Below are 16,594 nucleotides of genomic sequence, written 5' to 3' on the forward strand. Positions count from 1 at the left end.
CTTGATTAGCTCGATTATCTCAATTAGCTAGGTAGGTGATAGATGATTCCGTTTGGATCCTCTTTTAGGATTTTCTCTACTAGGGCTCTTTATATATATATATCAGAAGGCATCTTTCCGCATGAGGTCCGACTCCAGCTTTGTTTGTCATATTAGGGATGCCTATATATGCATTGGTCATTTTCTAGCCCATAATACTAGGAAGATCAAATTTTTTAAACCAAATTTGCAAACTAAATAATATGATTGTTAATAATTCGATTATTACTTAAAAGTTGATTAATATGCTTATTTTTTATTAGTGACACATCATTTGATTTACAAATTTGATTTAAAATTTTGATCTTCCTAACATTACCCTTTCTAGCTAGGTATTCAGCGACCCACTCTAGTTTTAATATACTCTCTCTTTCTGATGTTTATCAGACCGAAGCGTGCATTCATATACATGCATGCTTGATAATGATCATCAATTTACTAACAATATCATGTTAATTTAAGCTAGCAAGTAGGTAGCTAACAATATCATGATAATGACCATCAATTTATTAACAATATCATATCAATTTACATAAAACTATCTTAATTATGAGTTGTACCATAATCTCATACCTTAACTTATTAATTCGTTGCAATGTCATACCTTAACTTATTAATTCATTGCAATGTTAGACATCTGTTAAATATTTTGGCAATTTAGCTGTTAATTGCTGATGTGGCAAACAACATGCCCACTCACTCATCCAATTGGATTGATAAATTAATTAAAAAGTTAAAAAATTAAGATTTTTTTTTTTTTTGTAACAGAAAAATTAAAACAGAAATGCTATTTATACCATGTTTTTGTACCACATTTTCATATTACTTTATATGACATTTGATATAGACAACCACATTATTTGAATTAATCATATTTTTAAATTTAGTTCATCATTTAATAAACTAATAATTAAGAAAAACTAGTTAATTAAATGATGATTGTAGTATATGAGTCTTTCTCATTCATTTCCTTGGATTGTGCAAAATTTTCAAATAATTTGACTGTCCACATCAGATGCTACCTAAGGTGGTATAGAAATGTGATATAAAAATATAGTATGAATAACATTACTCAAATTAAAATAATTAAGAGGGTCCCACGTCTAAACACCCATTCCCATCACCACAATGCATTCGCACTTCCACACCAGACGCCACCCTCAGCTTCATAACTCCAGCGAAGTCCTCTTCATCTCCGGCCACCCTCACGGTTTCCTTGAGATCCTCCCCATGTAAATCTTGGAGAATATCCAAAACCGATCCAAAAGTAGAGCATTGCAAATTTAATTTAAAATTTTGATCTCCCTAACATTATCTTTTTTCTAACTAGGCATCTAGCGGCCCACTCTAGTTTTAATATAAGAAAACTAATGAAAATGACTTGAAAACTTTGAGTTCTAAAGAAAATAACAAAAATGTGTTGTAAGTACATAGTACTAGGATTGACTTTTTAGAGTAAAAATATGGTTTTTTTTATTAAAATAAATAGTACCAAGAGTTTTTCGTTAAAGCTCTCTAAGATATACTCTCTCTTTCTGATGTTTATCAGACCGAGGCGTGCATTCATATATATGCATGCTTGATAATGACCATCAATTTACTAACAATATCATGTTAATTTAAACTAGCAAGTAGGTAGCTAGTTATGTGTGTATATACATACATACATATATATATATATATGTATATGGGTTAAAGATCAGATGATACTTACTTTGTAACTTTTTTGAAGAATTTAAACCATCTATATTTCAATTCATCATTCATAAATTTTCAGTACAAAAGTTAGATAAATTTAAAATTATTAAGATATTTATTTGTGGTGAAGAAAATGAATAAATATGATTTTGTAAAGAAACATTAAAATGACTATCATTTAATTGAACGGTCGGTTTTGAATTTAAGTAATTTTTTGTAAACTAAAAAGTCTGATGTTTAGATCGTTGAAATACATTACAAAGTATGTTCTAAAAAATATATGTCCCATTCGCAACCTTAAAAATATATACATGAAAAATTATATTTAAAATGATGAGAGTTGACATAATCAAGAAACATGATAGATACACTTTGAGCTAGAATCGAGCCAGCGACTAATAAGTTATTACTTATTCTTAGTACTATAATGTTGTGTAAAACACTTAATATATATACGATAATACTTAATAATATCATTGCCGATCAATTTGATACCTGCTTAGCTAGCTAGATATATTACTTAATAAAATCATTGTCGATCAACTTGATACTTCTCCGGAGTCAGCGTCAGCGTCGGTCCGGAGTTGGCACCGTGACCTTTCCGGAGCTAGTTATTAATAACATCGTAATAATCGTCGACGACTTGTGGTTCTAAAGTTTTCCGAAAAATAAACAAAAATGGTGAAGAAGAAGACTCAGAATTGAAGAAGAAAGGATTCTTGAAGAAGAAGAATTGAAGGAGACGAGGAAGCAGAAGAAAAAGTATAGAGAAAACAGAAGATGAAGGAGGATCCGGAGGGAAGGGTCCGGAGAGGATCCTCCCCCTTTACGCTTCGCTAGCTAGATACGTATACTCACTTAACCTAGTTTGTTAATCTTTCTATTTTTGCTATATAAATATTATAGCTCTTAAATCATGATATAAACACTTTAACATCGTCGTCATCATGCATGCTATTGTTTCATGTGCATGACTACAAACCGTTGCCTACAGTAGTGGTTAGGGTCGTCATCATGCATGGCTCGCACAACAAAAAATTGAAGATAAAGCGCTTTTTTTTTCAGATGGATCCAATAATCTTACTACGCTCCGCCAGTACTAGTGTGTAATATACATAGCCAGCATGCAATATTGCAGCTTATTGTTTGTCCCAACCCCTAAATAACTACTCCTAACCTTTAACCATGCGTCTAAGAAAACGAGTTGTACTGGAATTGTATTTCCTTGTTTATATTCATCCAACTAGTTTTATATTCTTAGATACACATATCAGTCAACACATTCCTATTCTATTGCCTATAATCAAGGTTGGAACAAAGACTAAATAAGGAAGTAAATAACTACATATCAATTTACAATATATGGTAGATCAATCATAAACTTCTTTCTCAACACTCCCCCTCAAGTTGGAGTGTATGTTAATGACACCCAACTTGCCAAGCAAAACTTCAAACAGCGTCGAGCTTAGTGGTTTGGTGAACAAATCTGCAAGTTTATTCGAGGTCCGTATGTAAGCTGTTTTCACCATTCCTGTTTGAATCTTCTCACGCACTAAGTTGCAGTATATCTCTATATGCTTTGTTCGTTCATGAAATACTGGATTCGAAGTAATGTGCATGGCAGCTTGATTATCACAAAATAGTGTGACAGGTTGTGCAAGGTTTACTTGCAAGTCCTTCAAAATGTTCTTTAGCCATATAACTTCACAACATGTAGTAGCCATAGAATGATATTCTACCTCTGCACTAGAACTGGATACAGTGCTTTGCTTCTTCTTTTTCCAAGAGATCAATGCTTGACAAAGAAAGATATAATAACCAATTATCGATCTTCTAGTGTCTTTACACCAAGCCCAATCAGCATCACAAAAGGCTTGCAACTGTAATGAACCTGTAGAAGGTAAGAAAATTCCTTGTCCAGGAGATTGTTTGATATACCTGAGAACCTTATGAACTACTTCAAGGTGTGGTTGTCGTGGCTTGTCCATGAATTGGGTCAACATATTAACCACATAAGTGAGATCAAGCCTTGTGATGGTTAAGTAAATCAGCCTCCCTACGAGTTGCCTGTAAGAAGAAGGGTCATGAAGGAGCATTTCATCCGTTTGCGTGAGGGACAAGTTTGGTTCTACTGGGAATCGTGAGGGCTTCGCACTAAGGAACCCTGCATCTTCTAGTATTTCCAATGCATATTTACGTTGGCACAAGGCAATCCCCTGTTTTGATCTTGCAATTTCTATCCCCATAACATATTTAAGTTTTCCCAAATCTTGCTTAAAATGTCAGGAAAGAAAGAGTTTAGTCTCTTCAATTTCTCTCAAATTGTCTCCTGCAAGTATCACGTTATCAACATAGACAAGTAATGCCATGAAACTACCTTGATGGTTTCAGACGAATAATGAGTAATTTAACCATGATTGATGAAAACCAGCAGCCTTGAGAGCACTAGACAGCTTGATAAACCACTGTCTCGAGGCCTGCCGTAAAGAGATTCTTTCAATTGCATACTTGAGTCTCCCTTTTTCATCTGAAACCAGGAGGCAGAGACATATAAACATCCTCGTATAAGTCACCAAGCAAAAATGCGTTGTTCACATCAAGTTGATGAAGATTCCAACCACAAAGGGAGGCAACACTGAGGAGGACACAGAAGGTGGTGAGCTTTGTAACGGGAGCAACCAATGAGACGTTTGTGAGGAGGCAAAGGCAACAGAGTCCAAGTGTGATTGTCCTGGAAGGCAACAATCTTTTGTTGTATGGCAGCATGCCATTGGGGATCCTAGATAGCCTGCAAAAAACTGGTGGGTTCTTTGATAATGTTGAGGTTGGCGAAAAAAGTTTTGTGAGGGGAGGATAGACTGTCATAGGATAAGTAACGAGAGAGAGTGTGGGGCATACCTGACGATTGGACCATGTTGGTGGAAGATGTAGGAGCAACACAAGATGAGAGGGCCACCTCGATGTGAAAGTCTTGTAAAAATGTGAAAGGTTTGGTTGGTCTGGTGCAGTGACGGGGTGTAAGGGGTTGGTCTGGTGGTGAATGTGTTGTTGGAGTTAGGGAAGTTGGTCTGGTGCAGTGACGGGGTGTAAGGGGTTGGTCTGGTGGTGAATGTGTTGTTGGAGTTAGGGAAGTTGGTAAGATATCTGGTGATAAAGGTGAGGTTGGTAAGGTAATTCATGGTGAAGTTGGGGTGGGGAAGAGTTGTTATCTAAAATGTTTCTCGAGCAAAGGCTTGGATGATATGACTCAAGTGACGAGTCCAAATCAAACTGGATAAGTGGGGTTGTAGTGTCTGATGTGGATGAGAGTTTTGGAATGGAAAATGGTCCTAAAAAAACACAACATCCCTAGAAACAAATGTTTTATTTTGTTTGAGATCGAACAATCTATAACCTTTTTGACCATAAAGATAGCCAAGAAAAATGCATGGTGTTGCCCAAGGATCAAATTTAGAGGGCATTTGGGCGTGTGTAGAAGCAAAACATAGGCTACTAAAAACCTTTAAATGGGAATAGTTAGGTGCTTTGTGAAATCGTTTTTCGTAGGGTGTTTTACCTTGGAGAAGTGAAGTAGGTGTTCTATTGATGAGATAGGCCGAAGTTAAAATTGCATCCCCCCAAAAACGTTTTTGCAGACAAGCTTAAAAGAGAAAAGCCAAAGAAATATTGAGCAAATGTCAATGTTTACGTTTAGCAACACCATTTTGTTGTGGTGTGTTAACACAACTAGATTGATGTATAATGCATTTGAGGGCATAAAATTGCTCAAATTTGAACTCAGGACCATTGTCACTTCGTATGATTTGAACTTTAGTATTGAATTGAGTCTCAACCATTTGAATGAATTTAACTAAGATGTCTTTTGTGTTAGGTTTGTGCTTCATCAAATAAACCCGAGTGCTTCTAATGTGGTTATCTACGATGGTAAGAAAATATTTGGCACCTGAAAGATAAGCAACCTGATAACTACCCTAAATATCAATATGCAATAATTCAAAACAAGATGTGGTAGAAATCGAACTTAATGGAAAGGGCAATCTTGTTTGTTTGGCCAATGGGCAAATTAAACATTTGTCTGAATCATAAGTCTTATTATTTAAATATGGGAATAACAAAGAGGCTTTATAAGATGGGTGTCCCAGGTGTTGGTGCCAAAGCTTTGGTGAGACAATGTGGCTATTGTTGCGTGTTCCTTTCTTTGATGGATCGAGGTAGTAGAGTCCCTCCTTTTCAATTCCTGTCCCAATCATCTTCCCCGATCGAACCTGGATGACACAAAAACGGGTTAAGAAGATTGTGACATATAAGGAATGATAGGCTAGTTTAGTGATGGATATGAGATTGACTCTAAATAATGGCATACATATGACATTATCAAGGATAAGGTAAGGAGAGAAAACAACTTTTCCAACATGAATGACTTTGGCAACAGAACCATTTGGTTGTTTAACGGTATGATTGTCAACTGCTCATGAGTTTGTAAGAAAACTAGGGCTACAAACTATGTGATCTGTGACACCACTATCCAGGATCCAAATGCTTTTGGTGCCTGTATATGGACAAGAGAAGGCTTTACTTGAAAGTTCTTCATGACTAGAAGGATTACCGACTTGATTGATAAATGATGACTTGTTCTTGTTCAACATCTGAATGATTTTCTTGCAATCCTCCTAAGAGAATGGGAAACTACGCATGGTCTCCTGCTTGTCATGTTGGGAAACTTGATTCCCTTTTGAAGAAAATGGGCAATTGGATTCAGTCTTAGCAGTTGCCTTCTGTTTTCGATGGAATTCGGAAATGTGGCATTTCTATCCACAAAAAGTGCACTTAAGATGTGCACGACAATTTTTGGTGGTGTGATTAGTTTTGTTACACTTTCTACATCGCGCCTCATTATCATTCAGTGTAGGTTCTAGCAACGAGTTCTTCACTGCAAAAACAGCAACCTCCGGTTGTGTATTCTTCCCATTGGAAACCTTTGCCTGGCATTCATGTTGAATGACCAACACATATGCCTTGTTTACCGTAGGCAGTGGTTTGAGGAGAAGAGTATTGCTTCAAACCGTAGCATACGATTCGTTTAGTCCCATAAGAAACTTCATGGTTTTCTGAGTCTTAACATATGAAGTCATCGCCGTCTTTGTTCCACAACTGCATGTTGGAATGGAACACAAAGTATTACGTTCATCCCATAAACTCTTAAGTTTAGTAAAGTAAGAACTTACACTCATGTTGCCTTGGACGCAATCATGAATCTCATTCTTAACATGGAATAATTTAACTATATTCACATGTGAGAACCTTTCTTGCAAATCGGTCCACATCTGTCAAGCGTCTTTGTAGTTGATGACGCTCCCTGAAATCTCTTTCGACATGGAATCTAGCAGCCATGTCTTGACCAAGTTGTTGCAACGATTCCATTGCTGCAACTCCTTAGGATTGTTTTCACTTGATTTCGTGATTGTCCCATCAACAAAACCGAGTTTGTTCTTTACCTTTAAGGCCATACTCATGGATTGAACCCATGTGCTGTAGTTGTCTTCCACCAATGGCTATGGCATGATGATTGCACTAGGTTGGTCCGAGTGATGAAGAAAAAGTGGAAGATTGTGATTTTCCCATTTTGAATAAGAAGTCATGCCTAAACAGGTTGACCTCAAGTCTGGCTTGTCGCCTATGATCGTGTTTGTTTTGAAACTGTGGTTTGCGTTTTTCCCAGATCAATTCTCTAGTACCATTTAAGAAAACGAGTTGTACTGGAATTGTATTTGCTTGTATATATTCATCCAACTAGGTTTACATTCGTATATACACATATCGGTCAACACATTCCTATTCTATTGCCTATAATCAAGGCTGGAACAAAGACTAAATAAGGAAGTAAATAATTGCATATCAATTTACAATATATGGTAGATCAATCAGAAATTTCTTTGTCAACAATGTGGCTCTCCTAACAAACAAAAGAGATTCACTTTGCTAACTAATAACTATACAAAATGTTCAAAACGTAACAAAATCCAATCCACCAGTTTCTATTCTTATATGCATCATACGATGCCATAAACGAAAGCTAAAGCCCATCCAAAATGAATGCTCATTTGATCCAAACCCCTTTTTTTTTTCTTTTTTTTTTTTAAAGTAAAGCGACAACCTTAGTTGGTTAGATAGTTAGTTTTTAAGAGGACGTGAGTCGGTGTATATTAAACTCACATCAGGGTGCATAGATATAATTGTTTTTCGTCACTTCGATAATACACCATCTGCAATTTTTAAGCAATGCATAAGTGAACTTTCTAAACTACTTAAATACAAGTCTCTTAGGAGCCCATCTTGTGCAATTTGAACTTGAGTGCACAAAGTGAAGTACACTGATGTAGCCAAACCAATTTAGCTAAGATAAATTAAACAAGTTTTGAGCATAACAATGTTTTTTGGCAAGCATGTAAGGCCTTACACAACAGAAAAAAAGTGATTGTCATACCAACATAGTGAACTCATATAGGAATCATACTTGTATAGTGTGCTGGACAATTTGAGTGTGAAATTAATTTATTGAACTCATGAGTTCAATGTATCAAATTCATGAGTGTGGCACCAAGATATTAAACTTACATTAGTGTAGCAATAGTGTTATAAAAATCAAACTAATGATGTCTGGTTTCTATGTATAAATATCACACGCACCCAATGACGTAGCCATAATTTTATGGCAATGAGGCGTGACAAAGAAGTTCTCAAATATTGGTTGGTCACATATGCTTTTGGCCTTACACATGTCTAGTTACGTCTAAAATTCAATTTCTTATATATCTAAGATCTTCCAATATTTCTTTATTCAATGTTTAACGTTGAAAGAGGTCTCGCATTCGAATCTAGACCTTATTAATGGAAAACTAAGTTCTTGGTGCTCCATAGCCTTCTTTCTAAGTCAAAAACAGGGAAAGGACGAAATTATCCCCGTATTATTGTGCAGTCAACTTCTTTTCCTTCCTTTTCTTTGATTTTTTGCATTCGTCCTCACTCCTCTTAACTCTCAAGTCTTCACTGCCCTCAAAACTCTCCGCTTCATCTTATATGCATGTTTTAACTTTCTTCCCATCTATGAATATGTTACTTGGGGTTTAAATTTGCAAATCCAGAATCTGCATCTACTGCTCACAAAATGAAGTGGTTTTTTTTTATTAGCACACTCCATGTAATATTAAATGCATCCCATATTCAAATTTAATATTAAATGACATATGTTCCTTATTATGCAATAACAATTTTGACCTTATTAGGTTTTTAAAAAAATTAAGAAATTTCTAAATAGATCCAAATCACTTTTAATATATTTTGTCTTCTTCAACCTCTCAAAACCCCTTTCACCCTTGTTAAGTAAACACTAACAAGTTGATAGGATTAAAACACACCACAAAGTAGCACACAAATGTCCTAGTAATTTTTCTTATTAACAATAAGATTTATCAATTGTAGCATATGCAAATAAGGGTCTTGCCCGTAGAAGATTGTTTTATCTAACTACTTAGAATGTCACAAAAATTGGGCTGTTGTCCCTACTGACCAGCCACCGAAAAATAATTATTAGACCGACTTACACTTATCTAAAGTCTACGAAATTTTATATGCATATACTAGACACACAGAGCTATACTCACACAAATTTTTGGGATTTTTGGAGTTGATTTGATATTTAAATTAAATCAAACAAAAACAAGACAGAGACATATTTTTAAGTAGTTCACAAATTAAGAAAAACGAGTTAGGGGAATTGCTATCCACCACCAAATAATCATGCAAACATGTTATGTTTCATTCAAATTCCTTTCATTTTTGGATGAAGATGCTCAAGTTGGCTCAATATTAGAACTCAACCTATTACTCCTTCTTATGTAGTATGTTAAGAGAATGGCGTTTTCAACTTAACTTAGTCCCTAACATGCAATCTCGAATGGTGTGTTCATAGATTTAACAAGTAGAAATCATTAAGAACGAAAAGAGTTTGAGTCATCACAAGGCATCGTAAGTACTAGTGTTGTCTTACTAATCCTAGAAATTGGTTCACATGTTAATCACAATTAACAAGTACTACTCTAGAACATATGTAGGTCCTCATTCGACAAGGGCAGACACACACATATTCATAGCATTAAAATCCTAGATATGCTTACTAAGTATGCATCCATAGAAAACACAAAGAATTCATCAATGAGACAAGTAGTGAACCAATTTTCATCCATTCGTAAAAGTAATTCAAACGAAAAGTCATAACAAACTTGTAATCATATTAGGGCCTTCAAAACAGCCCCTAACTACTAAAAATTAGTTACACATAATTCTCAAATTAAACCAAAAGAAGAACATGAGTTTGAGAAGATAAAACCGAGAGAAAACAATGCCAAGATTTCCTCCTTCCTTTCCTTCCTTCCCCAATGCAGCAGCCTTGCCTTTTTTCCTTGCTTTCCTTTTTTTTTTTCTTTCTTGTTTTCACACTTTTTTTCCACACTTTGCCGCTGCAACCTGCAGCCCCTTTTCTTCTTTCTGCTGCCACAGTTTTTTCTCCATAACTCACCCCATTAACAACCATTTAGTGATGACAATAAGTGAGAGGAAATGCTAAAACAATTGTAACTCTTTGAGCAGCCTTTATGCCCATTACTCTCACTTAATTTTCCATTTCCTTTGATATTTGAATAGGTGTTAGCTGGCTTGTCCTTGGCTGCATCAGTTTTGGCTGTTGGTTTTATTGGATTTATTGCTTTCAATGCTTTCTTGTCAGTTACAAACTGCTCAGCCTCTTGGGAATCTTTTAGTGTTAAAACAGCCATAACTTCTTCTAGAAAAATGATATTAACAATCCGTAAAATGCTCCAGAAAATAGACATCCGTAGCTTTCCAAGCATATAAAGCTCATTCTCTAATTCATTCTGAGCTGTCCGCAACTTGCTTCCAAAGTCAGCTGACCTGCACAGGCAGTTTTGACGAATTTGTTACTTAAAATTCCACTTGTGTTATTTTTCTTTTCTTTACTTGACAAATCATACAAAACACAAAAACAAAGTAAATGGCTCAAAAATATAAGGAACTAACTAAGAAAAGACAAGTGAATTTGATATAAAATATATATAAATATAAGCTTATCACAAGTCAAACTATTAACAGGTTGATTGAGAAAAATTATTTTTAAAGAAAGAAACATGAAACCAATGTTTCGAAAGCTTCACATGAGGTTGAGATTTCATATTTTTTGTCACATCCCGGCCCGGGCGGGACCACTTCCCGGGCCTGACTCCACCGTAGCACGATATTGTCCGTTTTGGGCCCCAACCACGCCCTCATGGTTTTGTTTTTGGGAACTCACACGAGAACTTCCTGATGGGTCACCCATCTTAGGAATGCTCTCGCGCTCTACTCGCTTAACTTTGAAGTTTCCATGGAACCCAAAGCCAATGAGCTCCCAAAAGGCCTCGTGCTAGGTAGGGATGAGAATATACATATAAGGATCACTCTCCTGGGCGATGTGGGATGTCACAATCCACCCCCCTTAGGGGCTCGACATCCTCGTCGGCACACACGCGACCAGGGTTAGGCTCTGATACCAAATTGTCACATCTCGGCCCTGGCGGGACCATTTCCCTGGCCTTACTCCACCGTAACACGATATTGTCCGCTTTGGGCCTCGACCACGCCCTCACGATTTTGTTTTTGGGAACTCACACGAGAACTTCCCAATGGGTCACCCATCCTGGGAATGCTCTCGCGCGCTACTCGCTTAACTTCGGAGTTCCCATGGAACCCGAAGTCAGTGAGCTCCCAAAATGCCTCGTGCTAGGTAGGGATGCGAATATACATATAAGGATCACTCCCTTAGGCGATGTGGGATGTCACAATCCACCCCCCTTAGGGGCCCGACGTCCTCGTCGGCACACACGCGACCAGGGTTAGGCTTTGATACCAGATTGTCACATCCCGGCCCGGGCATGACCACTTCCTGGGCCCGACTCCACCGTAGTACAATATTGTCCGCTTTGGACCTCGACCACGCCCTCATGGTTTTGTTTTTGGGAACTCACACAAGAACTTCCCGATGGGTCACCTATCCTGGGAATGCTCTCGTGCGCTACTCGCTTAACTTCGGAGCTCCCATGGAACCTGAAGCCAGTGAGCTCCCAAAAGGCCTCGTGCTAGGTAGGGATGTGAATATACATATAAGGATCACTCCCCTAGGCGATGTGGAATGTCACATTTTTCATCCTTTATAACCCTATGTTATTTAAGCCTTTCTAATGTACTTGTGGATATTTATGGGTTATGATAACCCTGGTTGCGATTTCCCAAATACCTACTTGTTTTACTAATGTACGCAAAGTATTTTGGTTTTTTATTGTACGCAGGGTATTTTGGAAACCATACTACCCAATAATGCTGAAAACTATACTGCCCAATAACGCATGTTGTATGATAAACGGATGTGATTAAAGGATCTCCAAGATTCTCACAAAGAGAATTCGACGAGGATCCTCTCTTCCCCAAGAAACCATACTAGCCAATATTTACTTAAGCCTATTATTGACTTAAGTCTAATGTTTATTTACAATTCCCAGAACACATAGTACCCAATCCCAATACCACTACTGCTACTAATCAACACTTTTAAATAATTTTCAGCATTACATTTGCACAAAATGGTAGTGATAGACTTATTATCCAAATGCATCTCTCTTAGGAACTTCTGTAAAAGTTAATATGCATTATTTTTTCTTTGTGCTATCATGTTTAACTTCTAACCATGTACCGATTCTACGGTCCTTTTAGTAATTGACAGCCAGAGGCATATATCCATTATGCACTTACTGTTTTCATTTGTCTCCACATCAACCATAGGATGTTAGGATTTTACTGATCCTTACATAAAAATTAAAAATGAGTATTGTAAGATGTGAAAAGTGTGGGATATATAGAAAATGTGGAGTGTATGTAGAAAAAATGTAAGTGTATGTTGAGAATGTACAGTATGAGGGTATTAGGGGAAGTATGTGGAGTGTATTAATATAATGTCTAATTAGAAAAGCAAACGTGTGATGTATTAAGTATGTGAGGTTTATTCAACAATATGTAGAATGTTAATATAATAAGCCAATAAAGTTTATATTTTTTGACTTAGAATTCAATCATTTCAAGAAAATTCGCTATGCATGCATAGCTACTCATTTTTTATGCACTTTATAAGATCTTATAAATCTTTTCGTATTATGCATTTTTCCTCTCAATTTACAATTCAGCAGAATGAAGGTTTATATTTTCGTTTACAATAGGATGAAAATAATCACATTAGTCATCCTTTATTCGTACTTGCATGTTGAGAATTGTGTTAGAAGAGTTTGTGATCAGCTTAGTGGAAATGTGAGATAAGCAGTTCGAAAAGTCTACTTTTTTCTCATATGTATGCTTTAACATGTCAATTTTTATTATTGATGAGCAATTGAATTTTATTTTTCTTTTCATGATACAGTTAAATTCATAGATCAACATACGTTTGCTTTTAACGTATCTTATTAAATGCATTTGATAGCTGATTGAAGAAAGTATTCAATTTTTTTGGCAATTAAGAAAATTGCTCTCTCCTCAATAATTAAACTTTCGTTGCCTTATCTTCACTAAAAATGTCATAGATTTGCATTAACAACTTCTATTTCAATTTGTAATAGAGAAGCATACATATGAGGGAAAAAAACTCTGAAGTCGATCAAAGAAGTTCGAAATGCTGATTAGCATATGTGTAAATAGCATTGTAAATATGATTGTAAATATATGTGTAATAGAGTTGTAAATTGCAGCATTGCGCGGGTACTATTGTTTGTATGAACAAAACATGTATGTTATTTTATTGGAGTTACATATCAAATACTCTAACTAATACCCTAAATGTGAAGAATTGGACGAAAATGAGGTAAAATAATATGGAATGGTAAAAATGATGTGAGAAATGTTGTACAAATGGTTTAGATATTTTTTTTTTAATTTCAACCTTGAGAAAAAAAAAAAACCCAACAAACGGATTGTCAAGCTGGCTCAACATGCCCAACCCGATGGCCAAAAGGCTCTAATTGGAGTTGGGTTTTGTTAAAAAGGAGCTAAAAATTGGTTTATGGCCCTATAGCCATCTCCATTGGAGATGATCTAGTAAAGACATCTTGTTGGGTCAAAGGCATGTATTGCCACCACCCTGCCTCCGTCATTGCACTTACCAGAACCACTGGGGAGGTATGAAGAGTTTAAAAAATATTACCAAATTATGAAAAACTTATACCTTGTACGGATGAGCGTTTTAGTTGACAATTCCTCAAATAATAAAACGGTTACCATATTGGCAACCCTCATTATGAAAAAATGAGAAAAACCAATAATATATCATATCCCCACAAATAAACGGAAAATGCAGGAATTAATGGAAAGAACATCTACACGGTCTACCTACTGTTTTATAATATTAAAAAATTGCGACTGTTTTAAAATATTCAAATATTGCTGCACCGTCCGATCAAATATATGACCGTTGCGGGAGCCGAATCGTTTAAATTTAAAGCGACAAGTCATCTCACACAATAAAACCAAGCAACACAGATACCAAGGATATATACAGTTAACCTCCTCTCTCCCTCTCTCTCTCTCTCTCTCTCTCTCTCTCTCTCTCTGTAGGTATTTGGCAATTTGCTCTCAAGTTTTATTACAATCAATCAATGTCAAGGGTGAAGCCGGATCGCAAGCCTCCGCTGGCTAAATCACCAATTAGGCTTCGACCCCGTCGGGTCCTCGGATCAAACTTAAACGTTATGCAAACCCCATCCGGACGGTCTGAGATCCGGTTCCAGCAGCAAGCCGATCCAATTTTAACAGGTCTGATGCGTTTTTTGTTTTTGAATATGTGCGGTTCTAATCACAATAAACTTGAATTGATAATGATTTTATAAAATATGGGGATATTTTAATTTGCATGAATTGGTTCAGGAGGGTCTTTGAGAAGATCGGAGAAAGCAAGGGGCACAAGCGGCACATGGGAGATGGAAGAAGCGGATCTTCGACCCGAATACCAGTCGATTTCGTGGGAACTGAGGGCTTTAGCCAAGATGGTTGGTGACGAATTGGGCAAGGAAAATTGTGATGCTGCTGATATGGATAGTGATATGAAGATGAATTGTGGTGGTGGGAATTCGTTGGTTTCGAGCCCTTTGTTCGAAAGGGGTAGATTTTACGAGCAGTACTCTGCCAGAAGGAACGAGCGGCTCAATAGGAAGAACAAGATCAAAGAGGCTCAAACAAATTCTTTTTCGTCAACAACCGCGTCTGTGTCTAAATTTAAAAGCTATAATAATAAGCTGGGTGTTACGGTAGAGTCTGCCAAAAGAAGCAGTTTTACCAGTACTACCAGTAGCAGCAGCAGGAAGCTTCAAAGCAGCTTGAGGAAATCGGTGGTCTCTGCCGTGGTGGAGACTCCAATTCCAACTCCAACTCCAATTCAGCGGAAGAGCACGAGTAGTCAGTGCGAGAAACAGGCTCCTCCGACTCTAATTCCAACTCCAACTCCGAGGTACATGCTGAGGAGCATGACGAACAAAGAGAATATGAAGCTGCCTCCTCTGCCTCAGCAGCCTTCTCATAATAATCCTAAGGCATCTGCCATCCGTGGGGGACGCAAAAGCGGAGCTCCATGTTCAACTCCATCAAGAGTCGTTGGGGGTTATTAATCACTAGATCACATTAGATTAGAGAAGATTGATTGATTTTATCATGTTTGTTTGGAAATTGGTTGTTTTAGTTGGGGAGTTGGACTCTCACTCGATCAATCCGGCAGAGTTTGGGTTGCCCTGCCTCTGTTTTCTCTGTTTCTGAAGCTCTCTCAAACTTATATAATGATAGTGTGAATGTTGGTTGGTGCCTGTTCTAATACTACACATTCTCTCTTTATCAACTCATCTCACCCTCAACTCTCAATAGTAGCTTTTGGTATCTACGGTGGTGCTAGCAACCTTTGTATTCCAACATTCTCATTTTATAACATGTCGTGTCATTTTGTACACACAAAAATAAACCTTTTAACGCTTTTCGTAAAGATGAGAAGGTCCAAATGCAAAGGGTGGTGCAAGGTTGCTGACATTTCTCTTGGCATCTATCCTTGGATTGAAGCACATAGGTCAAGTGACAATTTTTCAGTTTTAAGAGGCAAAGTGAGACCCGAGGTTTGTTTCGGGGGGTAAATGAACAGTAAAGCTTAGGCCGTATGGCAAGACTGTAAAGGAAGACTTTATCTTTATACAACTAATTGATCCTCGAAAATAAAAAGGAACAGTAAACAAAAGATAAGAGATGCAAAGCAGTGACTGACTTTTTTGAAATCATATTCAGGTTGAAAGGGAAGAATGAAGAAGCTTATATCAAGAAGGTACAAAGAAAGACCTATGCCTGAGCTGAGGTTTACATATTCCCACCCGATGTAACGCCCGGGAAGCTTACCGTCGTTCCTCTATGCAACAACAACAACAACATTCCAGTCATTGATTTGGGGATGGTGAAGGAGCAGCTCAAGCTTGTGATATAGCTGACCAAATACTCAAGGCTAGCCAAGAATTTGGATTTTTTCGGGTCATTCAATTTCTTCCATCTGTAATTATGTAGGTAGCTTGTAAGTTATTAGTACTAGTGCTGCAGACAGCTAGTAGTTAATCAAAAGGGTTTGTTGATGAGATTTGAATTCAGAGATGTTGTCAGGAATGCTCCACACAAGTGAGGAAACTGGCTTGGAAATGTTACTGTCAGCAAATTATCACCCACCGAGCCCGGAACCAAGTTTAACACT

At 37.0% G+C, this 16,594-nt stretch overlaps 1 protein-coding gene across 1 annotated transcript; it reads left to right on the top strand.

Annotated features, from left to right (window-relative positions):
- The first annotated feature begins 14,359 nt into the window (after positions 1–14,359).
- On the top strand, positions 14,360–15,709 carry LOC137718717 (uncharacterized). The gene is made up of 2 exons (XM_068458260.2): positions 14,360–14,637; positions 14,749–15,709. The coding sequence occupies exons 1-2, from the start codon at positions 14,481–14,483 to the stop codon at positions 15,483–15,485; spliced, it is 894 nt and encodes a 297-aa protein (XP_068314361.1). The 5' UTR covers positions 14,360–14,480; the 3' UTR covers positions 15,486–15,709.
- The last annotated feature ends 885 nt before the right edge of the window (positions 15,710–16,594 follow it).

The sequence above is a fragment of the Pyrus communis genome, chromosome 8 (assembly GCF_041283825.1).
Source record: "Pyrus communis isolate YQ-2024b chromosome 8, ASM4128382v1, whole genome shotgun sequence".
Taxonomy (NCBI): domain Eukaryota; kingdom Viridiplantae; phylum Streptophyta; class Magnoliopsida; order Rosales; family Rosaceae; genus Pyrus; species Pyrus communis.

What these genes read in the sequence shown, in the direction of transcription:
- LOC137718717 (XM_068458260.2), top strand. Translation starts at nt 14,481, where the DNA reads ATGTCAAGGGTGAAGCCGGATCGCAAGCCTCCGCTGGCTAAATCACCA. An exon ending in AGCCGATCCAATTTTAACAG is followed by an intron (nt 14,638 to 14,748) that starts GTCTGATGCGTT and finishes GAATTGGTTCAG; the next exon opens with GAGGGTCTTTGAGAAGATCG.